The 26,675-nt window shown below is 39.3% G+C and overlaps 1 protein-coding gene across 1 annotated transcript in view; it reads left to right on the top strand.

Annotated features, from left to right (window-relative positions):
- Positions 1-26,074, top strand: part of LOC123760571 (probable cytochrome P450 49a1) — a 38,573-nt gene extending 12,499 nt beyond the window's left edge. Inside the window, exons 2-11 of the mRNA XM_069328219.1 lie at positions 1,397-1,765; positions 1,901-2,144; positions 3,628-3,744; positions 4,480-4,556; positions 5,962-6,151; positions 6,248-6,413; positions 21,005-21,174; positions 21,647-21,725; positions 23,137-23,340; positions 23,750-26,074. Of these exons, the coding sequence (XP_069184320.1) occupies positions 1,483-1,765; positions 1,901-2,144; positions 3,628-3,744; positions 4,480-4,556; positions 5,962-6,151; positions 6,248-6,413; positions 21,005-21,174; positions 21,647-21,725; positions 23,137-23,340; positions 23,750-23,857 (1,638 nt within the window). The 5' untranslated portion in view covers positions 1,397-1,482 and the 3' untranslated portion in view covers positions 23,858-26,074. The remainder of the gene's footprint in view (positions 1-1,396; positions 1,766-1,900; positions 2,145-3,627; positions 3,745-4,479; positions 4,557-5,961; positions 6,152-6,247; positions 6,414-21,004; positions 21,175-21,646; positions 21,726-23,136; positions 23,341-23,749) is intronic.
- Positions 26,075-26,675: the final 601 nt, after the last annotated feature.

Raw genomic sequence — 26,675 nt, 5'->3', positions numbered from 1 at the left:
CATTCTCGGCGAACTTCACCACCACCCTGTCCTTGCGAATGACCTGCATACCAACGAGATATTCCACTTTCCCGTTTATAACATCAAACAGAGTGTTGCTGATGACTCCAATATCCACCTTACAGGTAAATGTCAGCCCAGCCGACTCTTTCCTCCGCAGTTGCGGCACGTAAGTCCCCATACTGAGACTGAGAAACAGTCACACCGCAGTGGCAAACAACCACTCGCCAGGGCAACCGAGAAGTGACCAATGTAAACACCAGCAGAGAGACCTCAGGAACGTCCAACCTGGCTGGTGATGCAGAGTGGACTCCCCATTGTCATTTATTGGCTGGGGGTAGCAGGTGTGGTGTGAGCTGCAACCCATCCTCGACTCAAGTCCATTACATCCAGCGGTTGACCCCACAGACACATTCATAAATTTTTACATGCTGTTCGTTCAAAACGGGAATGTTCTCAAATATAAATTAATATTATAATACATTAGCATATTGTGCATATATAGGCATAGGATAGGTTAGGACAGGTTAGGTTGGGTGTTTAGGTTCTGTTGGCGATTATTTGTATTTGTAGTACGTGGGTGAAGCATTTACAGCCTTGTGGTTCGAACAAAATTCGTCAGTGAAGCACCTGTTCCGGAAGTGTTCGAACGAAATCAGTTGTGAGTCGTGTGTAAACAGTTTTTCATTCATGAGCAGTAGGTTTGGCGGGTGCATGGAATCACTTTTGGGTCTTTGTTTGGAGGACATGCTGGTAAACTGTTATAGTTCTGTCTTGTTCCGGTAGATGGAAGGATGTTCATAAACTACCTGTTCATAAGTGGATGAGAGTGATATGCAATGCAATGAGTGATTTGCAATGCACGAATATCTTGCCTCCAGTTGTCGTTGTATTTGCCGATTATTTCAGGGATGCTAGTCAGGATATCCCCGGTGATGATCTGGTTGACTGTAGAAATTATGTGATCGGTGACAGTCTTGTCGTTTGTTGAAAGATGAGTCATAATAACGTGGCTGAAGATACGATGACCAAACCACACATCAGAAGATGGAGAAACGACGACGTTTCGGTCCGTCGTGGACCATTATCAAGTTGACACGTCGTCGTTTCTCTATCTTCTGATGTGTGGTTTAGTCATCATTGTAGTTTGTGCAATGGCAGGTGCCTACAGAGAGATGTTGTCGTTCTGAATGACATCGTTGAGGCTTACATTCCCTAAGTGGGGACGTAAAGGTACGACACTCGTCTCTTTCAAGGCAAAAATAATTGGTTTGATAACAAGTGATAGTTAACTTTTTCTGGTCAATTGCATATATCAAACTGCTTGAGATTTGCGAATGAAGACAAAATTTTATTCAAAGCAATTGATTTACTGAACGCTTTAATATTTACACAGAGAGAGAGAGAAGACTCGCAAATATTATATAAGCAATCTACGGCTGCCTGAGAATATTTTTGAAAAGAACAGAGGCTGGCGACAAGATGGCCAACGCACCACGAGCGAGACTTCTCGGGAAGAACTCTGCCTTTCTTGGAATATCCCATGTTTTTCCTTCCTCACGTTCCGTCATCTTCTCCTCACGTTCTGTTCTCCCTGGAGCATATTCTGGCCCCTTGAGGTCTCGTGGGACGTCCTCCATGGCCGGAGTGGCGCCCTCGCTGGCCACGACTGACTCCCACTCCCTCCCTCGACCACACTCTGAGATCCCAGGCCCTAGGTCATGGCCGCTGCTGGGGACCTTACCTGCTTCATACTTCGACCCAGGTGAGAATTCGAGTGACACTGTACTTTTCCACCTATAATTACAGCACATAATGGCCATAATGAAAACCCTATGTATTTTTTTTACTTAGTTATATACCGTACAGTATGTTATTAATTTTAAATTTTATTGACTAGATTATGATGTTTCACGGATCCCGCGTCTCTGGAGATCCTATTTCAAGAAATACGGACCAATTTTCAAGCTGAATTTTCTTGGGCTGGGAGACGTTGTTTACATCTCTGATCCCACAGACATTCAACATCTCTACAGAGAGATGGCTGACAATCCTATTAGGCCAATTATAGATTCTCTTAGAAAAATTCGTGTTAAGAACAAGGCTAAATTTTTTAAAACCTCTAGAACAGGCATCATTACCGAGTAAGTATTTTTTTAACTTAATTCTGATTCATAAAAAATTTAGCTCTGGAAAACACAGACTGAGGGAAGCAGGCCATTTATTGAGTGTATTATCAGGGCTCAGCTTCAAAACCCCAATGCATGCACACTCTCCATCATCTATCTTGCTGATTTTAATTTTGCCTTGAAGGGGAACTGACTGAACAACTTGGCCTGGTCGGTAGAGCGACGGCCTCGTTTCTTGCAGGTCAGCGTTCTATCCCCGACAGTCAAAGTGATTGGGCGCCCTTCCTTCCCTCTATCCTATCAGAAATCCTTCTCCTCACATCACTTCCAAGTGTTTCTTACTTGTTCTAGGTTACCTCAAAGAAGAAATTTATCGGGGATCGATACTCGTCATGCGAATGAGCACAGCGCCATCATATGGCATATTAGTACACTTAGCCCTCACTAGCGATTTTGACAGCTTACCTATGGGTATTTATTTCCTTTAAGCTTTTTATTTCCGCTTTAAGATTGCGCGTTTCAGCTTCTTAAAAAAGCTATGCGTCTTAAAAATCTAGAGACGTGATGGATAGTTGGATCAGAGTTTACTAATTCATGAATCTGTTATCAGCATTATTTGTCATTGCATTACACCAACAATGACTGCAATTCACATGAAAAGTCTTACTACTGGGAGGGAAAATATGTCAAAGCTTAGTGGATTTTCGCATGAATTATTTGATACATAAATATTAGAACAATATACGTATTTCTACACACATTCTCTCTCTTGGTACTCATGAGACCAATTCAATTTCTTTCTTTTTTATGCACCCCATACCCAGCCCGTGGGCGGTGGTGGAAAGGATTACAGAGGCACATAATCGGTTCAGGAACTGAACCCTCTAGTTCGTTTAGCTAAGCAAATAACGATTTTTTGACGCTAGTTACACAGTTATTAATGTTATATATACATGTACACATACTCATACATTCATGTACATATACATACATATACGTATATACATACACATACATATTTAATCACCCACACAAATACACACATCAATAATCTTTTGTATCACAAGTGATTCAGCAAGTGGCTCACAACATTCACTATACATCTATGGTGAGTCACACAGTTTTGCTGCACACCCACCCAACTGGGCGGCAGCTTTACAGTCATGTGCATGCATTACCTACAGTAAGCAAATTTTGGATACTTCGCTAAGATTTTGAGCAGCACATCATTATGAATGAAGTACTTACACATTTCTTGGACACTATTGATGGTGTTATCTCTAAATTCCGCACCCCCTGTGAATTATCATGTTTTTAATATCAGTATGTATTGATATATGTTTTTGAACTGTCTCCCTCTTTAATTTTTAGATTTAAATTGGCATATGCCTTCTCTTTAAAAATATATTATCCCTCCTATTTGTCCATTGTTATAGAATTGGGTAATGTGAATTATTAACATATGTATATATAAGTTAATGACAACCATGTACGCCAGGCAGGGTGAGGACTGGTGGCGGGTGAGGAGGCTAGTGCAGGTGCACTCCATGAGGCCCAAGAACGTGGCTTACTACCTGCCACAGGTCGACCACGTGGCCCAGGAGTTCGTCGCCAGGTACGTGATGACGTAGATAGTCTTCCTCATCGTGGCGGGAGAGGAGCCAGGTACGTGATGACGTAGATAGTCTACCTCATGGTGGCGGGTGAGGAGCCAGGTACGTGATGACGTAGATAGTCTACCCCCTGGTGGCGGGTGAGGAACCACGTGCACTCTACGATCGTTTTTGCGTAGAACATCCTCAAGTGAGATATAGTGTGTTGCATGTATATTACGGGGAATATAATATAGAGTAAACTCAAGTAGAGGTCAGGTAGAGGTTATGTCAGTATGGCCGGTCAGTTGCCGGCGAACGTGCGAGATTTCCTCTGCTGTGACAGCATATTCCACTGGTTAGGGAGTCAAGGCCTCAGAGTTGGTAGTGGGGCAATGTTGTCGTTTTGTATGTGTATATCATGTATTTTTCCCCGTTGAGAAGATAGTTTCTAGAATTTATAATCTCCTGCAGAATCAAGGTGAGTCGTTTTCACCTTGATTCTTCTACGGAGAATCTTCACCACAGAATCTTCTGCATCTTATAATTAAAGTTGCAGAATCAAGTATTTATGTTTGAGCCTCGAGCATTTTTCAAGTGAGTGCCACATTGTTGTGTTGCATATGGATTTTATGAAGCTCTCGCAGGTAGGTCCTTCGTGAAAGTTTAGTAAGCTTTCTAAGCTTTTCTACCACTTTGTTTACTTACCAACGCGTGATAAGCAGCCTAAGGGTTAATATCCCGGCCTTTCTCAACAGGTCAGCCGGTCAACGGGACCACAAGAATGAGCTTCCTGGTGATTATGTTGAAGAGTTGTTAAAATGGGCTTTGGAATGTGAGTATCTTAAATGTCTTGTAAACATTATTATGTAAATAATCAAAATAATAATAATAAATAAAATAATAATAATAAATAATAAACAATAACAGTAAAATATAATAGTCCCAAATAACAATTAAAAGAACAACAGGAGCAATAATAATAATAATAATAATAATAATAATAATAATAATAATAATAATAATAAACAATCTTGGATATGTAGATAGAGAAGTGAACTATAAGGATTAAAAGCTGGGATATGAGGACTAAAAGCTGGGATATGAGGACTAAAAGCTGGGATATGAGGACTAAAAGCTGGGATATGAGGACTAAAAGCTGGGATATGAGGACTAAAAGCTGGGATATGAGGACTAAAAGCTGGGATATGAGGACTAAAAGCTGGGATATGAGGACTAAAAGCTGGCATATGTGGACTAAAAGCTGGCATATGAGGACTAAAAGCTGGGATATGAGGACTAAAAGCAGGGAACTTAAGACAAAGAGCTGTGATATGATAGAATGATGCCCAATTACTCAGACCATTTGAGATCAATTTATACAAAACCGTGCTTCATCAATGAAGGAATATATCAGTGAATGAATATACATTTGACGACAACATCCAAACTTGTTTCTACGTCTGAAAAGCTACCATAGAGATGCGCCGTAATATCAGCAGTGAATGGCTTGACCAATGAGAGCAAAGTCTCCGGAATCTACATACACTATACTCTTTCAGCTCCACATGGAACCAAGTTGACGATTAAGCCAATAAAGACAGGGGCCAGGTCCTTGTCAACAACAAATGCACTAAAGTATGTAATGAAGAGCTTGTCAAGTCATCGCCGATGAAATAGTCAACATTAGAGAATCTTTCCATTTATAAAACTCTGTCACAAGAAGGACGAGAGTATCTTGAATGATATATTGACTGAAACGTAATCCCTACTCACACTGAGGATAAGATATAGCTGATAATTTACAGCAAAATTCAGAAAACCGGACACTTATTCATGAAGAACTTTATCAACCCTAATGGCAGAGTCTTGAAAGAGATGAAGCAAGATTTTACTTTTACATGCTAACTCGGAAACTGTCAGCCCCAGTGCTCTCAATGTATAGGCAAGACAACATCTCCCTAATGGTATGTGTGTGTGTGTGTGTATTACTGAATATGACGGAAAGGATATAAATTATTATTTCTTATATTCTTCTTCAACTGGGAAGGAAGTTGAAAAATTGCCTCCACACAATGCATTGTGCAATTTTAACGAGAGAGAGAGAGAGAGAGAGAGAGAGAGAGAGAGAGAGAGAGAGAGAGAGAGAGAGAGAGAGAGAGAGAGAGAGAGAGAGAGAGAGAGAGAGATCACATATTACAGTTTACTAATTGCAGAATCTTTTTAACATGGCACATCAGCCTTGGGCCTCGTGGCCCTCAACAAGCGGATAGGGTGCTTAGAGGACAGTGAGGAGGGACAGAAGATCATCCAGTCATCCATCAGCATGATGGAAGCCACAGGGGATTGTGAGTTCGGCGTCCACCTGTGGAAGTACTTCCCCACAGCGCCGCTAAGACGCATGTGGAAAGCCCACGACAACCTCCTCGAGTACGTTAATTCTCCCTTGTCTTGTATGTGTTGGAAACTTTCGCCTACCGTCCATGTGAACATTAACGTCGTATAACGCTATGTTCTCCACGCCAGTGTGATCTTGGAGAAGGTTGACCAGGCTAAACAGGACCTGGAAGCCCGTGACCCCGAGGACTCAGGCGAGCTGAACATCTTGGAGTCTCTCCTCACCACTCCGGGTCTCTCGCTCGAGGACGTTATCACCTTCATGGTCGACCTCTTCTTCGCTGGGATTGACTCGGTAAAACTCTCTCTCTCTCTCTCTCTCTCTCTCTCTCTCTTCTTTGCATGTTATTGGGGTCATAACACTCTGGCTGGCTATCATCTTACTTACATCAGTATTACTTAGGCAATTGATGTAATTATAAATTATGTGAAATAAATTTTAAAAACTTTGAAATCAATGACTTCTTAAAAAGTTACTTTAAACATAATATATGCTGTGGGGAAATTCCAGGCAGCTAATCTCTTTTTCAAATTGATTTAATAAAATAAAGTTATGTCTTATTTATTTTCTTAGTAAGTAAGTATTAATTAAGTGGACTGTATGTACTGGTAAACTGCCTGAAATCTTCTTACACACTATTGGGAGGGACAATTGGTAGCCTAAACCACTTTGTTATGGCTCCTTCTTAAACTACCAATTGTTTACCTTTAAAACTATTATTTCAGTTATTTCATTATATAGTGTACCACATATGGTGGTCTAAACTATTTATGATATAATAATTAATTATAACTACTGCTACTAATATAATGTCTTAGCTGTGCCAGTAGAATGGGCCTAGTAAGGCGTGTAGGTGTAGCCTCAAGATGGGTGTGGCCCTGCCTCTTTGTGCCACGTAATGGCGGCTGGTGGGAAGGACAAGGCTTGGCAAACAAGTAGTTAATTATGTGTATGAACCAACTGTCTGCACAGATTCTTGATGCTCCTCTCACAATTTACCTGTATGGGATGCAAGGAATTAATCAAAGTTCCCTAAACATATCAATTACAGGTATGACATGAACTGTGAGGGTTGTAATGGGGTACACGTACGTTGTATTTGGGGATGTCCTACGTCCTAACCATCTACTTATTTATATTAATCAGTGCACTCGAATAATATACAATACTTGGTAGACGGATACAGTCGTTGTTGTAATGTTGTTAAGCTGTGTTGCTGGTGTTGACAAGTAAATGGGGTGTCTAGCTGTTACACCAGTTAAGACAGCGTGGTAGGCTCGTCCCCTGTTTTGTTGTTATTCTGTATGTGGACGCCTTCCTCCCGGGCCAACGCCCTTATGCTCTGGTTCCTCACTCAAAGTAATTTTACATTAACAAGGGAACCTAGCTACAATACTGTGTAAATAATTATAATCATTCTTATTGAATACTTTTTTGTTAACTCTAGATAATAAACTAATCTATTAACAATGTTTCATAATGTAAATATACGATGACTTCGATGACGTCACGGAGTCGATGACGTCACGGAGTCTCCCATTTTCCATCCTGAAGGGAGTACAGACTAGGGGAGACTGTGTTATTTGTGTGTGTGTGGTTGTGTGTGTGTCGGTTTCCCGACATAATTCCCAGGGGGCAGAACACGGGTCGAAGTCCCGGTAAGGACTGCGATCACTTTATTCTTCTCCCTCAGAATTATAGTGCTGCTTTAATTTGAGTTTACATTGTTGTGCAGCAGTCCGTTGGGGACGTATGTCCCGTACTGGCATATCGGGTGCTGGAAGTCGTTGTACGTCTTCTTTCCTGGCCAGTTCTAAGGTACTAATTTCTCTAAAGTTTTGAGAGTAGTGTTGCCTTTGCATTTTACTTTCACTATTCTCAAGATGCCCTGGCTGTCTGGATGAACAGAGACTATTTCTCCTATAGGCCACTCCGAGCGTGGTCCGTCACTATCCACCAGAACTATGTCACCAGGGTTCAAGTTAATTCTGTTATAGGGATTGTTTGCCCCGTAATGATACTCCCTCAGAGCTGTTAGGTATTCACGAGTCCATACGTCATTCCACCGACTTATCACCCCTGAAAGATGTTTGAAACGTTGAACCAAATCACTCTCTTTGACATATGAAGGATCCTCTGGTTCCTCATCCGTAAGGGACACAAGTGTTTTGAGAGGTCTCCCATACATCAAATGAGCTGGACTTAATGGTTCACGCTGCAAAGCATCATCAGAGAGGTAGGTAAGTGGTCGGTTGTTAACTCGTGCTTCTATTTCTATGATTACTGTTTGAAGCTCCTGAAGGTCAATCTTTTGGCGGTGTAGGGTTTTCCGTAAAGACCGTTTCACCGTACCAACCATCCGTTCATAGAAGCCTCCATGCCATGGTGCTCTGGGAGGTATGAATTTCCAATAGCACTGCCGTTGAGTTAGGGCTGTGCGTACCTTTGGGTGTGTCCAGATTTTCCTCAGGCATGCTTCTCCTGCCACCAAGTTGGACCCATTGTCTGAAATCATTAACTTGGGACAAGATCTACGTGAAGCAAACCTGCGGAAAGCCTGTAAGAATGCTTCGGCACTCATATCGGGAGTCACTTCTAGATGGACTGCCCTTGTTGTGGCACAAGTAAAAAGACAGATATAGGCCTTTACTGGTTTCTTGTCTTTAGTGCCTGTCAGTGTTAGTGCTCCTGTGAAATCTACTCCTGTTGTCTCAAAAGGATGAATATGTACGACTCGTTCCTTCGGAAGTGGAGGAGGGCCAGGATATGGACACACTCTGGCATCGTATCTCCGGCATACAACACAGGATTTGATTATGGATTTTACTGTCTGTCTACCTTGGAGTAGCCAGTACTGTTGTCTTAATTCTGTGAGAGTATCTAATACCCCACCATGCAGAGTGCAGTATTTGTGTATATGTAACACAATTAGTTTGCTTACTATGTGGTGACGAGGGAGCAATATTGGATTTTTTGCTTCCAGATCTATGTCAGCATGTTGTAAGCGTCCTCCGCATCTTATCAAGTTATAATTGTCAGTGTCTAACCAGAGACCCAGATCATGTTGTAGTTTCTTAGGAACATTGTCAATTTCTGTCCCGAATGTGTCGGTCTGAGCTCTTTTAACCCAGTACCTTAAGGCACTAGAGAATTTATGCTTGATTCCTATTTTCTTTAGAAAATCAAACACTACTTGGGTGACACCTACAAGTTTGTTCAGTTCAGAGTACCGAGCAGGATCAATTACCAAAGTCTGAGGTAGTTCCGGGTTCTCAGTGGGAACAGTGACATTGGTCACAATGACTTGTGGCTTTTGTTCAGGCCACTGGTCGCTGATTAGCCACTGAGGTCCATTGAACCACATCTCTGCCTTTGTTAATTGCCGTAAAGTCAGGCCTCGGGAGAGATAGTCAGCTGGATTCTCTTTAGTAGGTACATATCTTAGTTTATACCCTGCTGACAACTCTCGTATTTCCTTAACGCGGTTACTCACGTAAGGATTCTTACTTTTATTGTTTTTAACCCACTGTAGCACTGCCTCATTATCTGACCATACTACTGTTTCTTTAAAGTGGATGTGGCTTAAGGCCTTGATCAGATAATGAGCCAATCTTACACCTAGCAGTAAGGCTGTTAATTCCAGTTGTGGCAGTGATCTTTTCTTTAAAGGTGCCACTCTGGCCTTTGATGTGAGCAAATTGGCTTGCCCATTTGAGACCAGGTAAGCTACTGTACCATAAGCCTTTCCTGAGGCATCACAAAATACATGCAGCTTAATTGGTTCCTTTTCATTTACTACTGTGTTCCTAGGGAACTTGACAGACTCTAGGATACTTAAATCTTTCACTAACCCTTGCCATTTTTCTTGTAGGGCAGGTGTTAGAAGATCATCCCAGCCTATCTTTTGTTGCCAACATTCCTGTATTATCATCTTCCCATTAATTAGTATTGGACTTAATAAGCCTAATGGGTCGAAGGGTTTGCTGACTTGTGATAGCAATTTTCTCATTGTTAAGTTAGTGGTATCTGTCTCCACTGACTTGATTGTCAACTGATCGGTTGTCGTGTTCTATTGGACACCTAGTGCCTTTGTCATCTCGGGTACTTGGTAGTCGGGAAATTCAGTTGTGATCAGTTGTTTTAATTTGTCATTGTTAGAGACCCAAGACTGGAGAGGCATATTGGCTCCCATTAATTCTCGATTGGCCTCATGGTATATGTCCAACAGCTTACTTTCACTGTTGGCTGTTCCTTGAAAGTTATCCACATACAGGTTCTCGCTAATTTCTGTCTTGTTCGGGCTATTGGACTTCTTCAAGTGCGTATCCAGGGTAGCTTGAAGCAGAAATGGTGAGCTCGTGGCTCCGAACAAAACAGACGCAAACCGATAAGTGATTATTTCACTGTTTGGATCATTAGGATCCTTAATCCATAGGAACTTTGTGTAGTTCCGGTCTTCTTCTTGAAGACCTACCCTAAGGAATGCCTTGCTAATGTCGGCCGTATATGCATAAGTCCCTATACGAAACTTTAACAGCACGTCATAAAGCCTTTGTGTTAGGCTTGGGCTTGTTTGAAGGCAATCATTTAACGAAACACTATTCTGCCCCATCTTAGCACTGCAATTAAATACTATCCGTAGTGGGGTAGTCGCAGAATCCTTCTGAACATGATGGTGTGGCAGATAATGTCCTTCCTTTGGGTTATCATTTGTTACAACTTCGATAAATTTGTCATCGAGCTGCTTCTGTATTATTTCATGGTACAACTTCAAGTTCTCAGGTTGTCTTTGTAAACGTAACACCTGTGATCTTAATTGATTTTGTGCCATGAAGTAGTTGATGGGTAGCTGAGGGTGATTCAGCTTCCATGGTAACCTGACCCAGTACTGATTATCTTTGTAGATAACTGAGTCTAGGTATTGTTTATAAGTCCAGTCATCATCTGGACTAGGTTGTTCAGGGACAATGCCGAGAGTTGCCAGGTCCCATAACTTATATACTGGGGGATCAAGCTCATCCTCGGAAATGTCTCTGAGTTGCAGTGGAGACTGTTCTCCTAGTCATGCAACCATTACTGTGTTGGCATGTTGGTGATCCACAGGTACGGGTTGTTTTAGCCGTAATACTGGGCCTGTTAGTAAATAGCCACCTGCAGATGGTAACACGTTCATACCGTGATAATCTTCTTTTCCTATGATAAACTTATGGTAGACATCTGATCCCATAAGGATTCCAATATCGGAAAGGTTGTCCGATGTAATGTTATCAGCCAAAGGAATTCCTTTTTCTTCCAGGAATTTGGCTGTTGTTCCTAGACCTTCTATATAGGTCTGTTGGGAATCTATCTACTACTAGTGCTGGTACCTTTCGTACATAACCTCCTAATCGTACTGTGGGTCGTACTACCCCGTAAGTTCGGGCTCCCGAGTTAGTCAGGAATCCTTTTATGTTTATCCGTGTCTCCTCTACAGGTGTAAGTTTCAGTTTATCTACCAACTCCTTGGATATAAAGGTCAGTTGGGACCCCTGATCAAATAATCCACGTACGGTGGCTTTATTCTTTCCATTTCTAATGATCAATCGTGCAGTAGGTAGAGCTGATTTATGGTTAGACCTGGTTGTGAAGACACTTATGTCAGGTAACACAGTACAAAGCTTTACTGATGCTGTAGCTCCTTCCTCCTCCTGTGGTTTGGGAGACTTTATACTTTGAGACTTTATACTAAAAACATATGTTTTTTTTTTTTTTTTTTTTTTTTTTTCAAATCAACGCTGTTTTAATGTAATTTTCTGTAATAATTTGTAATTGTATTTGTGCTGTTTTTTTCAACAATGTTCCCCCCTCTTTTACCTCTATTTTTATTTGTACTCAACGCATTTTTTTCTTTTTACCCATTAGTTTTAAGCTTTAGTCAGTAGTGTTTTTTCCTGCCCGAAACGCTTTGCGTAATAGTGGCTTTAGGCATTGTATGTACTAGCTCTTATCTATAAAGCCAACAAACTTTGTAAAATCTCTTTATGTATGTACCTTTGCCTAAATAAAAATTATTATTATTATTATTATTGTGTCCCCACAAAGTGCAGTATGGTGTTGACCCTTATGGCACTTAGTGCAGATGCGCATTACTGTTGTGCAATTGTCGGGATGATGTTCCCTTATACACTTGCTACATCTATGTAACTCCTTGAGTCGTTTTATGCGTGTTGCACGATCAGGGTAGCGTCTGCAATTGTACATGGAATGTGATTGCTCACAAAACACACATGGTCTCCAGACATTAACAGTATCTTGAGGAGTCACCGTTTTGGGTGACGCGTTAACTGTAGGTTTGGAGGGACCAACTGCATATGTTCCTACACTGCCCTGATTCCACTTTGTGGAGGGCGAAGATGTTTTAGCTTTGTTTGGAGCACTGTTTGTACTCTGTTGTTTACTATTAGTAGCAGACGTAGGTTTAGATGTCGTTTTTCTTCTGGATTAACTCTTTCTCGTTCTATGATGGTTTGTAAACCCTTTGTAATCTCATTTACAGTCAAGGATGACTTACCTACTAATACAAACAACTTATCCAGTATGTCCCTGGGTAATTTCCGTGTCATATGGACTTGTATTATCCAGTCTGACTCATCCAGGTTCACTTTATTTTTAAGTGCCTTGAGCATGGACTCAAGCTCCAATCTGAAGGTTTGGAGTGAGACTGCAGTATTATTTGGAGGTTTAATGTCTAACAGTCTCTGTGTTAGAATTCTGATAGTCCTTTCAGGTTTAGCGTAATTATCTTTCAGGAGTTGCACTGCATTGTCATAATCATCATCTGTGTGATTTAGATTACAGACTACCTGATACGCTTCATCCTTCAAGACACTCTGTAAGTATGTAAACTTTGTTGTTTTTGGCACATTAGTATTAGAATCCACAGAATCGACAAATTTGCTCCAGAAACCGTCCCAACTCTCGTCTTCTCTTCCAGAAAAAGTTGGTAAACTAAGTGATGGCAATTTGACTTCTGGTGCTGTCTGTTTCTGGGAAGTTGTGGTTACAATATTTATATTGGCTTTATGGGCATGTATGATATCATCAAAGTATTGCAACTGTGTGAACATTGTAGCTTCATAATCGGAATGTTCTTGTATAACATCTTGTAGTGTTTCTCCACCAACACTGGTATTCTGTAGTAAAACTTGATATTCTTTCATTTGTTGCAACACACGGTCATATTTGTTCCGTGTAAGCTTAAGATAATTTTCCAATGCTACATACAATACAATACAATACAATTTTATTTAGGTAAGGTACATACATACAATAAATATTTACAAGGATTGTTTAACTTATAGGTATAGCTAGTACATACAATGCCTAAAGCCACTATTACGCAAAGCGTTTCGGGCATGATAAACTTAAATGACAAGCTTAATACTAATTGAGCATAATGAGTAGAATGAAAACAAGAAATGAAAACATAGATGAAAAAGCAGCACAAATACAATTATGTCGACAAACAGCGCTCTTTAAAGAAAAAAACAGACATTGGTTGACAATAGAAGGGTAAGGTAGGTTACAGGGAATTTATTAGGTATAGCTTCGCTTTTAACTTAAACTGGTTGAGAGAGGTACAGTCTTTAACATGGTTGGGAAGGTCATTCCACATTCTGGGCCCCTTGATTTGTAGAGCATTTCTAGTTTGATTAAGTCGTACTCTAGGAATATCAAAACTGTATTTATTTCTGGTGTGATGCTCATGGGTTCTGATACAACCTTCTATGAAGCTTTTGAGATCAGGATTGGCATTATAGTTTAGCGTTTTATATATGTATAATACACATGAGAGAATGTGCAGTGACTTAATGTCTAACATATTCAGAGATTTAAGTAGGGGTACCGAGTGATGTCTGGGGCCAGAATTGGATATTGTCCTAATAGCAGCTTTGTGTTGAGTAATTAGAGAACGTAAGTGATTTTGGGTAGTAGAGCCCCAAGCACAAATACCATAGTTGAGATATGGATAGATAAGGGAGTAATAGAGAGTCACCAGGGCAGGGCGTGGTACATAATATCTGATCTTAGAAAGAATGCCCACAGTTTTTGAAACTTTTTTTGATATGTTTAGAATGTGTCCCTGGAAATTAAGCTTGTGGTCAATGAGAATGCCAAGGAATTTGCCATCTAATTTGTTACAAATTTGGGTATTGTTTATTTTGAGATTTATTTGATTAGAGGATTTATTGCCAAACAGAATATAAAAGGTTTTGTCAATGTTAAGGGTGAGTTTGTTGGCAGTTAGCCACAGATGGACTTTATTTAGCTCAGTATTTACTGTGGCATTTAGAGCAAGGGGATCAGGACTGGAGTAAATGAAGGTTGTGTCGTCAGCAAATAGAATTGGTTTGAGGTGTTGGGAGGCATTTGGAAGGTCATTAATGTAGATGAGAAAGAGGAGAGGGCCAAGTATGCTGCCCTAGGGAACACCAATGTTGATGGGTAGGGTGGGAGAAATTGTATTATTCACAGAAACATATTGGAGCCTGTCAGTAAGGTAGGATTTGATGTATTGTAGGGAGTGTCCTCTGACTCCATAATGATGTAATTTAAGAAGAAGGTTTTGGTGGTTGACAGTGTCAAAAGCTTTACGCAGGTCCACAAACAACCCAACAGAGAACTCATTTTTATCAAGAGCTGTATGAATCGAGTTAAGCATACTAACATCGTTAGTGCTTTTTTTGGGTCTGAAGCCATATTGGCAAGGGCTAAGTATATTGAGTTTGGCTAGATATGAGTAAAGCTGCTTATAGATTAGTTTTTCAAAAATTTTTGACAAGTTTGGCAGGATAGATATAGGTCTGTAGTTGTTAACATCTGTGAGATTACCACATTTGTGGACAGGCGTTACTCTCGCTTTTTTTAGAATATCTGGGAAGGTTTGGAGTTCAAGTGACTTGTTGAAGAGCAAAGCAATAGCAGGGGCTAAAGATCTGGAGGCTTTTTTGTAAATTAAAGTTGGTATCTCCTCAAGGGCACCAGACTTGGTTTTAAGGGAAAGGATTATCTCATTGACGTCAGTGGAATTAATAGGCTTTAGGTACAGAGACTGTGGATAGTTACCTGAAAGATAGTAATTAATGTCTGTACTGGAAGATGGAATATCATTTGCAAGGGATGAACCAATGGAAGAGAAGAACCTATTGAACTCAGTAGCAGAATCAGAGGCTGAAAGCTGACCATCGTTATTAGACAGGAGAGTCGGTTTGTTATTTAAAGACTTCTTTGATCCCAATATTTGAGAAATTGTTCTCCAAGTTTGTTTAATGTTGCTCTTTATTTGGGTAAATTTATCTTCGTAGTATTTAGTTTTGGCTCGTCTAATTATCTTAGACAGCAACAATGAGTAATTCTTTGAGAATTCTTTGGAGACAATTCCTAACCTATACTTCTTCTCAAGGTCTTTTTTTTATTAATAGATTTAAGTATTCCCTTTGTAAGCCAGGGATTGTTAAGCCTTTTGGTTGTGACTTGTTTTGTAAGCATAGGACAGTGGGTATTATAAAGGCTAAGAGTTTTTTGAAGAAAAGATTGTACTGCAAGGTTGATGTCCACTATGTTACCTAACTCGGACTCCCAGTTGACATTATCAGCAGCAGTTATAAAATTGTCTATAGCAGTTTCATTGTGTAGTCTAAAACGTATCACTCTTGACTCAAGAGGTGGTTTGCTAATGTTAGTTAAGAGAAATGTGGGGTAATGATCTGTAGTGCTATCGGTGATTATACCTGAAGTAAGCGGAGAGGTTATGTTTGTCCAGATGTGATCGAGCGTCGTGGCAGTGCTATCAGTGATTCTAGTAGGTCTAGTGATTAAGGGTATGAGGAAGCAAGAATTCATACAGTTGAGGAAGCTAACAGCAGTGGGGTGTTCAGGCTCGCAGAGGTCAATATTAAAGTCCCCTGCGATAATTAGGTGGTTTTTGTTCAGTCTGTTATCAAGTATTAGATTTCTAAGGTTTGAGTTGAATTCGGACACATCAGTGTTAGGAATTCTATAAACTGCACCCACAGTCAGGACAGACTCGGCACCCTTGACTCTGAAGCTGGCGAAGATATACTCCCCATAGCAGTCTCTGGTTCTAATTTCTTTTAAGCATGTTAGTTCTTGGTGGTAGTAAAGAGCAGTGCCACCACCTCTCTGAATTTGACGACAGTTGTGAATTGCTGAGTAGTTAGGCATGTTAAAGAGCTGAGTAGTATCCTCTTTCAACCATGTTTCAGTAAGTATAATAAAAGAGAATTTGTTGTCAATAGCTTCAATCAAGGCACTAACATCATCGAAGTGTTTACCTAGGGATCTAACGTTCAAATTGATTACAGAGATATTGTGATTATGAGTTAATACATTGTTTACATCATGTGCTGCAAAATATCTGCAATTTAGATCATTAAAGTGATAATTGTCATAGATAGTGGATAAGAGGTTAAGTTCAGGGTCTATACTTGTCTGCATAAAAAAAGCTGATTGCAGTAAAAACAAGGGAAGAAAGGCAAATAACAAGGTAGAAATAAGCTATAAATTAGGGAAAAAGATGTACACAATACAGAACAAAGCAAACTCAAAAGGGGCTTACAGGGGTACAATGGAGTAAGGGAGTATGGCTAGGCTAGGCAACCTAGGTAATAAATGAGATTAACGAAAAAACATATAAACATGGACTATACAAAACACAAGATATAGAAATACAAAACAAAAATATAAACAAGACTAAGCAATACAAAAACAAATTGAGCAAAAATGAAAAATGAGGTAGATTGCTTACAATAGTACTCTCAGGTACACTGTAAGTAACAATTTACAATTTGAGATACAGGCAAAGCCAGGGGTACAATGGAGTAAGGGAGCATGGCGAGGCTAGGCAACCTAGGTAATAAATGGAATCAAAGAAAAGTTGAATAATAAGCATAGGCAAATTTAAGCTAATGATTATTAACTATAAATAGTTCAGTTATGACTGTATAATTAATAAGACCTGAAGAACTATTTATGCACTCAATTAAATAATTTCAGTAAATGACTAGTTAAGAGTAAGTTAAAAATTAAGTCAGAAAATGAAACAATGAGACTTAGGAAACCTAGCCCCACTAGTTGACAGGGGGTTAATTAAGTTAATTCACTGGGAGTGATAATGAGCTGAGACAGACCACATTGGGAGAGGAAAGCGTTGAGGTTCTCTTCTTTAGTAATTGTGAACATTTTGCCCTCTGCGATTTTTCTCACCTTTATCAGTCCATCTCTAACGAAGCACTGATGAATCGCATCTGGGTTTTTTTGACGGATTTGACGCAGGCGGTAGAGGAGGTGCTGTCTGTTCCTAGTCAAGCACTCGTTGATGTATAATCCCTTCCGTTGGGCTACAGCTGTCTGGACTAGATTGGATTTCGTGAACTGGGAAGACAGCTTCAGGCGAATTTTCCGTTGGTTTTGACTTGATGGATTCTTTTTGCCTACTCTGTAGGCAGCAATAACGTCAGATTTGTTTAGAATGAGCTGCAATTTGTCTTTTATGTTCCACAGGTATATCTTGGGACGACACTATAACAGAGTCTAGCAGCTTTTGCTGGTCTTGTTCATCCTGGGAGACAGAACGCTGGGCTGAAAATGTACTGATACATGCAGTCATTTTGTTGAGGGCTTCCTCCTGTTTTTTAATGGCTTCATCAGTTTTCAGAAGGTTGCTTTCCTCACGGAGATCATTTAAATCATGCTGTAGTTGGTCTTGGCTTGCCTTGCAGTTTCTAATTTCCTCGCGGAGGAGGGTTATTTCTTGTTGTTGTTGTTGGAGATTAGCGCGGATCGCTAGATTCTCATTTAGAAGACTCAAGATGATAGCATTTTGAGACTCGAGGACTTGGCACAACTTTTTGAACCACTGATTCTCGGCCCAGTTATAGAATTCCGGTGAGGGACCGGAAGCTCGCTTGAGTTGCTTATAGTGGGATGCTAGCATGTCCATAGGAGAGGGTTGAGATGTCTCTGCTCCCTTGCTCAAAGGGGTGGAGGGGAGGGCAGCACCGCTGCCCTGGACCCCAGAGCTTCCAGACGGAGAAATACGAATATTGTTTGAGTTGGCCGGGATGGTTGCCTTGTTAAGGGGTTTGTTGTCCTTCTTTCTCTGCACAGCCCCATGTTTAGGAGACATGATTGGTTAGAATGGACTGGGGGTATATATTGTGAAGAAACTTGCGTCAGGCAGCGCGGTGGCGGCAGCATGCACTGGTACTCACAGCCGTAGAGGAATGTTTTGAAACTTAATTGAGATGGAATGAGTTGATTTTGGTCGGTTACTTTGGTTTTGCTATAACATGCTAGGACTCCATGTACTTAGCTGCCTGTGGGTGGCGGTCTACATCATCTGGCAATAGTATAAGGGCTGATATACAGCTTAGAGTGAGGAGCGCAGCGTGATCACGTTGGTCTCGTAGCGTAGCTACGTAGTTACTCCAAGCGTAGCTACGTAGTTACTACAGTTACTTATAGTTAACTGGAGTTTGTTTACTCATGTTTTCACATGTGCTAATCTGCCGTGATAAATGATCCCTCAATCCTGTGAGGGTTATTTGGACATTTGTGACAGTAGACATCTTGGAAGTACTTGTTAGTCGTATAGACTATATTTAAATATACACTGTAAAATCATACACACTATAATTTGAGTGGTAGACCTGTATCAATGCTGGTATCCGCAAGTTAGCCCATCATTATCACTCTTGGTTGGTACAGAGACACAGGTTAACACTCAAAGGTGAAATGATTATAGTTAAATTGTACTAATGTTATATTGATATCATATTGACAACACAACTCGGGTTGTCTTAAATACTGCATAAAAAATATGTACTTGCTAGGTTGTAATATGTGTTCAACTCTAGACAAGTGTAAAATTCTTACTCTTACACCAGGTTAGCACAATAAATTAGACTAGGTTGCTGTACAACACCAGCCTAAAATGTTCTACCCTTGTGCAAGAATTAGTAGTAAATGATGTGGCATGCAGTAAATGTTACAGTAATGGCAATAATAATGCAATAATTACAAAAAAACATATATAAGTAACTTATAAGTAAAGTAGCCTCTTATCAACCTCTTGTAATGAAATGAAAAAACACAATTGTTCCTTTGATACTGTCAGAACAATAATAGTGCTTGTTGTAAGTTCTGTTTGCTATGAGATTGAAAAGTTAGGCTAGAAAATATGCAAAAAATATAGCAGTGTCTTCCTGCTATAATGTGTAGGTAATATTGCACTAGCACTATATGTATGTATAATATCTAGTTCAAAGAACTAAATAATCCGGTTCCGTAGGACCAAATAATGTGGGGAAATTCTAGGCAGCTAATCTCTTTTTCAAATTGATTTAATAAAATAAAGTTATGTCTTATTTATTTTCTTAGTAAGTAAGTATTAATTAAGTGGACTGTATGTACTGGTAAACTGCCTGAAATCTTCTTACACACTATTGGGAGGGACAATTGGTAGCCTAAACCACTTTGTTATGGCTCCTTCTTAAACTACCAATTGTTTACCTTTAAAACTATTATTTCAGTTATTTCATTATATAGTGTACCACATATGGTGGTCTAAACTACTTATGATATAATAATTAATTATAACTACTGCTACTAATATAATGTCTTAGCTGTGCCAGTAGAATGGGCCTAGTAAAACGTGTAGGTGTAGCCTCAAGATGGGTGTGGCCCTGCCTCTTTGTGCCACGTAATGGCGGCTGGTGGGAAGGAAAAGGCTTGGCAAACAAGTAGTTAATTATGTGTATGAACCAACTGTCTGCACAGATTCTTGATGCTTCTCTCACAATTTACCTGTATGGGATGCAAGGAATTAATCAAAGTTCCCTAAACATATCAATTACAGGTATGACATGAACTGTGAGGGTTGTAATGGGGTACACGTACGTTGTATTTGGGGATGTCCTACGTCCTAACCATCTACTTATTTATATTAATCAGTGCACTCGAATAATATACAATACTTGGTAGACGGATACAGTCGTTGTTGTAATGTTGTTAAGCTGTGTTGCTGGTGATGACAAGTAAATGGGGTGTCTAGCTGTTACACCAGTTAAGACAGCGTGGTAGGCTCGTCCCCTGTTTTGTTGTTATTCTGTATGTGGACGCCTTCCTCCCGGGCCAACGCCCTTATGCTCTGGTTCCTCACTCAAAGTAATTTTACATTAACAAGGGAACCTTGCTACAATACTGTGTAAATAATTATAATCATTCTTATTGAATACTTTTTTGTTAACTCTAGATAATAAACTAATCTATTAACAATGTTTCATAATGTAAATATACGATGACGTCACGGAGTCGATGACGTCACGGAGTCTCCCATTTTCCATCCTGAAGGGAGTACAGACTAGGGGAGACTGTGTTATTTGTGTGTGTGTGGTTGTGTGTGTGTCGGTTTCCCGACATATGCCTAATATTCCATTGCCATAGATGATCAGTCGATGAATAAATTATCTATATACTTACAGAGAAAGACATGCATAGAAATTCCTTATATATATAATGCTTTTAAGCATTATATATAGATGTACTAAATCTTATCTTAGTTGATCTGCAGATGATTTTCTGTTTTGAAAACGGATTGCTCATTCTTGATTTGTGACGTTTGCTTTTCAAATATTTAATTTTCCCTGGTATTCTTTAACTAATTGCACCACTTACACTGTTTGAACAAAGTTTTATTTACCTTTAAAGCTGGAGTGAGACACATGTTATTTTCGTATTCAACTATCTTTCGAATAAAGATCTTATTCTCTCGTCATTGCCAAGTTATATGGCAGTCAAGACCACTTATGTAAGTCTTTCCATAGACATCGATGGCGTCGGTGTTTACCTTGTACAACCTGGCCCGACACCCAGACAAGCAGGCCAGACTACAGCAGGAGCTGGACCAGGTACTGGGAGACGGGAGCCAGACTCTCACCACCCATCATATCGCCAAACTCACTTACACCAAAGCCTGTGTGAGGGAGGCACTAAGGTGAGGAAGATGTGAGATGTCAGATGAGAGAGACATTACAGTGAGAGAGTTTTAGCAGAGTTAAGAGAAGAAACATATTAATTAATTAGGAGTGATTGGAATAAAGGGAACCTATTGAAGCAAAGTTAATTATCTACATATTTTCATCCTGAATTTGAATTTCAAATTGGACAAGTCTATATTTAAGGTAAACATTACGATATCTAACATAAAAATTTGAAGACTGCACCTTGAAGTGGTTGATAGATATCAGCGTCAGATAAGATATAAATATTTAGATAATCTTTGAAAACTTTACGACTCGGTAAACAAAAATTTTAATTAAAGCAAAAGTAATTACTAATTGTAAATATTTCATATAAGCATTAGACATTAGAACATGAAAGAAATATAAAAGTAAAAAGAGGATGATGAACCTTAAACAAATTTATATCAAAGAGTTGACAATTTTTACCATTTTTTATTGCTTCAGGCTGCAGCCAATAACGCCAATTGTGTCCCGTCAGATCGACAAGCCCGTAACACTTCAGGGCTACAGAGTTAATGCTGGGGTGAGTATTGTCATTTATTTCATCTTCTGTGTCTTACGGTCATGCATATCCTTGTTGAATGTCCTGGCTTCCGGGACGAGCGTGTTTCTTGTTTTCCGACCGTCCCTCGCGGTCGCTTGTCCATCGATCGAATTCTTGGTGAATCGGATACTTTTGATATCGTTCGCCTTATGCGTTTCTGTTCTCATATTGGCATCCTTGGTGATATTTAACGCCCTCTGATTATTCTGCACATTTGATGGTGCTACATAGCCTTCCCAGTTTGGGGCCTTCTTTTGATAATTACTTACTTACTTCACCTTCTGTGGCACCCCTTCCCTTCCTCCACCCCATGCCCTCTTTTCGCACCCACCCACCTAATACACACACACATGTGTACTACCAGAAAGTTGGAAGACAGTCTATGAATCATAATACAGAAAGAGAGGAGGCATCTTATGTTTCTGACATCAGTCAGCTTTTTGTGATTAATTCAGTCCAATTTCTTGACTTTAGGGACTACTATTTTCTGTTTTCCTGATTTATTGTACTCTCCACTCTAGTGATTTGTTAAAATAAACACTGAAGAATTTTTTTGTTTTTGTCTCACATTTTATCTTCTACAGTAAGAGTTTTCCATTCCAATACTTTTATACCCATTCTTTGGTCTGCTTAGAATTAGCAACTCGTGTTCCTTTTTATCAACATCCACCTCATTTTAGGGTAAGACTATAGCGTGCATTGGTGATGCTTGCATTGCCGATGACTGCGTATCCTCTCCTCTTTCTCTTGTCGGTTAAGTAATTCCATTACTCGATAAATGTTTGTATACAAGTCCTTTGTTGCCAAATTTATTTTCCTAATATTAAAATATTCAAGTATTAGGAGCTTATCTTTTGCCTTCCTTGTCGTTACATTATAATCTGATACAAATTGCAGTGCAGTCCGTCGAGTATGAGATGGCTGCCATCACCTCACCCACTTTTTACAAACCTGAAACTTCTACCAGTAGAACACCTTATTAATTCTATTTTGACAAAAAAAAAGTCTCAGTGATATTGAAGAACACATAACAAAGAAGAACTGGGCTTCCCTGAAGCTAAAGTATCACCACGAATATGTTGGCGAAGGCAACACCATTCACATCTTCTGGACAAAGTAGAGAGATTTGACTGTTATGAATGTCTCCTCTCCACCATCCTCTCAACTCTTACTTTACTCCATGTGAAACGAAGTTGGACTTGGCGGTCAACAGCCAAGTTAAAATTGTACTTCAGATATTCTTCTTGCTTCTCCTCAGCCAGTTGTACCTTGATCTGAACAATCACAATAATCCTTGGGACATACTAACGGTAACATAAGCACCATTTTTATTCTTATCAAATCGTGCACGAATACGTCATTGTGCTTCAACAATCCTCCTCTTTGGCAGACTCACATATACGTCAGCATTGAAGAGTCCAGCATGAGGGAGGAATACTTCCCTCGGGCGACAGAGTTCATACCAGAGCGCTGGCTGAGAGACAATCCGGACCGTCCCACTAACCATTTCGCCTCCATCCCCTTCTCCGTGGGCACCCGCATGTGTGTGGGCCGGAGGCTGGCCGAACAGGAGATCTACGTGCTACTCGCCAGGGTTAGTACCAGGGAGGTGAACCAAGATCTGTATCGGTCAGGGCCACCCAGTTATTGTGTCCTACACTACCTTGTTCACTAATGTCTTAAGGAAAGTTTTTATGACATTTAGTGCAGCTAGACTATTAGTCATTGTGGTCTTAATAAGCTATTTATATATATTAATAAAACATGATATAAGTATATTTCTACGTTAAACTGTCTTCTAAAATGTTATGTTTATCACATCTTGGCTGATAATTATAACTTTAGAGGCGATTAGAACCAGCAGTAAAGCACCAGTTCCAATATTTTCCATGTAAGATAATTGATGTGATCCATTCCATTTAAACAAATATATATAACAAACAGTCAAGAACAATGAAAAGAATCATATACTCTATATATTCCTTAATAAACATTCTTTTCAGATGTTCTCGAAGTATAACTTGGAGTACAAGTACGATGTGTGGGACCCAGTGTTCAGGGTGCTCTACAAGCCCGACAAGCCCCAGACCTTTACCATGACCGAGCGATGAGGAGCTTTGATCCTCTCTCTAGATCATGTATTTTTGCTGAAATAGGTTCATAGTAGTTCCCTCAAGAATGTATTCTATTACTCAACTAAATAAAAAATGTGGTATATCTATATTAAAAACAAATTATAGCCATATGATGGGACCGAAAATGCATCCCTGAGAAGTTCAGCGACGCAGGTTCGATCCCATTATAAGGTTTCACTATATTTCCATAACCATTCTACACGTCACGGCAAAAATGAGAATGATACATGTGAAGACTCCCAACCTACCCTTCTGAAAACAGAGGAAGTAACGACGCTTAGGTCCATCCTAAACCCTTCAAGGAAGGGACGTCCTGAGTCGTCACTTACACTATATTCAGATGTTTGGCTTGGGTGTCTAATTTTCAACCACGTCCTTATGACTTCATGTCTGCATTAGTGTGAACTTTTAACTATTTTTTTACAATTTATCGTATATTTTTATTATTCAATTTCTTTCCTGGTATGTGTTGGCTTAGGTCCTAGTTTGCATATTTTAGGCAAAGTATCTAGAGTATTAACTTTAATTTACAATGTAGTGAGTATACACACGTGAGTATAACTATGTGAGTAAGGGTGCTGCAGTGATGACTGTAACAGGTAAATCATGGTTGATGCATGTGCAGGTTGATGACATAGGAGGAGTAACAGTCAGCAGTGATAACACAGGATGAGTAAGTCAGAGGTGATAACATAGGATAAGTAACAGTCAGTGGTGATAACATAGGATAAGTAACAGTCAGTGATGATAACATAGGATAAGTAACAGTCAGTACTCTGATAACACATGATGAGTACAGCAATAACCAAGGATCGGTAACAGTTAGTAGTAATAACATAGCATGATTAGCAGTGATAATATTGAATGACTAAGTCAGAGGTGATAACATTAAATGACTAAGTCAGTGGTGATAACATGAATGAGTATGAATCAGTAGTGTTAATAGGCTTACATGTTCCGGAAGATGAGATGAAATGTCAACACTGTGGTGAAATGACTGACAGACCACTGGAACATTAACACAGAGCACAGTTACAAACCCATTAAGATTTCAACTTAGATTCAACAGAGCAGAAGAAGTTGTTAAGCACATATGGCAAAATCTTACTGAAGCGACCATACGAGTCATACATACTCATACTCCGCCCAAGTAAAACAGAAATAAGCAACACTTAGTGGGCCAGCCAGAGGCTTAGGGCCCGCGCAGGAATATCTCTGCAAAAAAAATAGTATTAACATAGGATGAGTAAAAGTCAATAGTGCTAACACTGGATGAGTAACAGTCAGTAGTGATCACATTGGATGAGTAACAGATCATAATCCTGAATGGTAAAGATTTACTCTCTGTCTCTCTCTCTCTCTCTTTCTCTCTCCCTCTCTCTCTCTCTCTCGTTCTCTGGGTTAACCGAGGCTAAAGGGGGCATTACTTCCAAATTGGCCCAAAATATGCAATAAATGAAAACTGGTTCGATTTTAATCAAACTTTTTTGACAAGTTGTACATGAAAAGAGTTTCATCTGGCCCAAGTCTCAGCATCGTAGCATAAATAGGAAGGGAGAAAAAAATATTGAAGTAGGTGTCAAAATTTTTCCAAGATGGTCAAAAACGATTATCAAACACAAGTGTCAACTGAACTCATATTTATGACTCTCAGCTATCACAATAGCATATATTAAAACAAATATTTTAATTAGCTTTATTAGAAAATAATAAGTTAAAAAAATGATTATTTTTTTTTTTTTTTATCCGACAATTTGCATGAAACTTATACACCGGACTTATACATAAGCCTATCTGTAAGGGTGCCAATTTTGGAGAAAACTGGTTGATGTGAACCTCAGCCACAGATGGTAGCACCTTAGACTTTATTATTTTCGTATTTATTTTCAATGTTTTCAACTAACATGAACGTTTGAATAACTCTTTCATTTTTTAATCAATTTATATGAAACTTACACCTTATATATAAAGTGTATGTTTCTAAACTCGCAACTTCTCGTTTTTTCCTAAGTTCATTTATTGATTTTATAATAGCAATAAACATGACATATTTGCATAATTTTTTTTTTGGGGGGGGGAACTTTGAATATTTGTATTAGGAAAAACAAAGATGTTTTGGAAACTCCATAAGTTACGAACCTTTATTATATGCTAATGTGTTAGAAAAGTGTCATTGAATGATTATATCTGAAAGGTGTGTTTTTTATTCAAATTTGAAAATGTGTAAAATTCGTTGAAAAAAAAAAAAAAAAATATATATATATATATATATATATATATATATATATATATATATATATATATATATATATATATATATATATATATATATATATATATATATATATATATATATATATATATATATATATATATATATAACTAAATATATATATATATTATAAATATAAATATATTTATATTTTTTATATATATATAGCCTGTCAGTAAGGTAAGATTTGAGGTATTGCAGGGAGTGACCTCTGACTCCATAATGATGTAATTTAAGAAGAAGGTTTTGGTGGTTGCATATTGTCCTGGGGACCATTCAGGCTTGTTCGCATTTGTGTTCCTCACGTGTGCCCCAAAGAATGAGGTGATTTGGTAAAATGCTATGCCCAAGATTACTATCCGAGTGCCGGCGGTGGGGTGGTTCAAATAGCCTCGGCTATCACCTCATTATGTCCGGTCGTGATGGTCAAGTGGATTAAGGCGTCTTGTACATACCAGTTGCGTTGCTCCTGGGAGTATGGGTTCGAGTCACTTCTGGGGTGTGAGTTTTCAGTTGCATATT

Source organism: Procambarus clarkii, chromosome 21 (assembly GCF_040958095.1).
Source record: "Procambarus clarkii isolate CNS0578487 chromosome 21, FALCON_Pclarkii_2.0, whole genome shotgun sequence".
In the NCBI taxonomy this organism is placed as follows: domain Eukaryota; kingdom Metazoa; phylum Arthropoda; class Malacostraca; order Decapoda; family Cambaridae; genus Procambarus; species Procambarus clarkii.
The sequence above is the reverse complement of the archived record's forward strand: the minus strand, read 5'-3'. Positions and strand labels throughout refer to the sequence as shown.